Consider the following 1,341-nt stretch of genomic DNA (forward strand, 5'->3'; position numbering starts at 1 on the left):
AGGATGAGGGGACTAGGCTCTTTATTTGTAGCACTTTTAAGTCTTAAAAGTTTAGTATTCCCAGAAGTTGGGTTTTCTGTTGTTCATTAAATAATTTATATTCTTTGAAACATTGCATTAGTGGTTTTCCCCCTAACAATGTTCATCAAAAGTTCCCCTGGAGATTTTGTTTCTTTTTTTCATCTCCTACCTCCATGCAAGGGGAGGGATTCTACTGAAAAATAGTCATAGGATGCTTTGGAGGAAACTCACACTGATCCAAGTATTTCTATATCCTCTGGGTACCTTGCTATGTATCTAATGTCTGACTGGACACACTGCCCATTCCTTCTAGCGATCTGCAGCCTCGCCGTTGGTCCCCTTAGGAAAACACACGTGTGTCCCTGCCCACACTGGCCCCAAGAGTCCCTGCAGGCAGACTGCTGGGACCCCCCACTCCGAGTTACACTTTCAGGGACCACATCAGCAGCTCTCATGAGTACTTGTTCAAATGCAGCTTTCCCCATCCCACATCCAGGTTTGCCTTTAACAAAGCCCAGCATTCTTGATCTTGAAACAAGCTGCCTTGGTAGTTCTTTGTGCAGTCGACTTTAAAACACACACTTGGAGCAATCCTGTTAAAGTGTACCCGCCTGGCTGTTTGAAAGATTGGCAGGCGAATTTGAATTTTATTTACGACCAATCTTCCTCTGAGAATGTCAAGCCTACTTCTTTTTTGTGCAAAATAGGGATGAACTTATGATTTTTATAGAAACCAGGTGATTTTCTGCCTGGTGGGCTTGTCTCTCAAGTCAGGCAAAACTCAGAGTGTTTCATTTTAAGACCACTTGCCTGGAGCTATGAAGAAGATTACAGCGTATGAAGTACAATGTGCAGTGCCTTCTCAGAATTTGGAAGTTAAGCATCTTAACCCTTTTAGGCTGGCTCCTGTTGTGGATTCAGGTTTTTAGGCTAAATTTAGAGGGAGTGGGATTTTAAACTTGTCAATATTTGATGATGTGTATGTTTTATGATTGAAAATTATCACAGCAGTCATGAAGATTTAGATGAAGAAACTTCCAGCTGATAAAAAACAACAACTGTGTATTTTAATATCTTGATGTTTGTGCTAATTCTTTTCCAATATCATCGTTGCTACCCAGGGTGAGAAGTTTGGACCCTTTGCTGGAGAGAAGAGGATGCCTGAAGACTTGGATGAAAATATGGACTACAGGCTGATGTGGGAGGTGAGGTTGGGGCTATTGTTTGTTACTCTTTATTCTCTTCCATGGAAATTAGAAGGCCAGGTGTATTGGTTCTGATTCCAGCTGAGTGCTTTAACTATGCTAAAGTCTTTTTTTT

The 1,341-nt window shown here is 41.5% G+C and overlaps 1 protein-coding gene across 3 annotated transcripts in view; it reads left to right on the forward strand.

Moving 5' to 3' along the window:
- Prdm5 (PR/SET domain 5) overlaps positions 1-1,341 on the forward strand; it is a 209,814-nt gene that overhangs the window by 22,338 nt on the left and 186,135 nt on the right. For 2 of the 3 annotated variants that reach the window (XM_004644243.2, XM_004644244.2), the window contains exon 2: positions 1,143-1,226. The exons of the other annotated variant lie outside the window; for it this stretch is intronic. In XM_004644243.2, the coding sequence (XP_004644300.1) occupies positions 1,143-1,226 (84 nt within the window). The remainder of the gene's footprint in view (positions 1-1,142; positions 1,227-1,341) is intronic. 3 annotated transcript variants of the gene reach the window in all.

The sequence above is a fragment of the Octodon degus genome, unplaced genomic scaffold, assembly GCF_000260255.1.
Source record: "Octodon degus isolate 3935 unplaced genomic scaffold, OctDeg1.0 scaffold00196, whole genome shotgun sequence".
In the NCBI taxonomy this organism is placed as follows: domain Eukaryota; kingdom Metazoa; phylum Chordata; class Mammalia; order Rodentia; family Octodontidae; genus Octodon; species Octodon degus.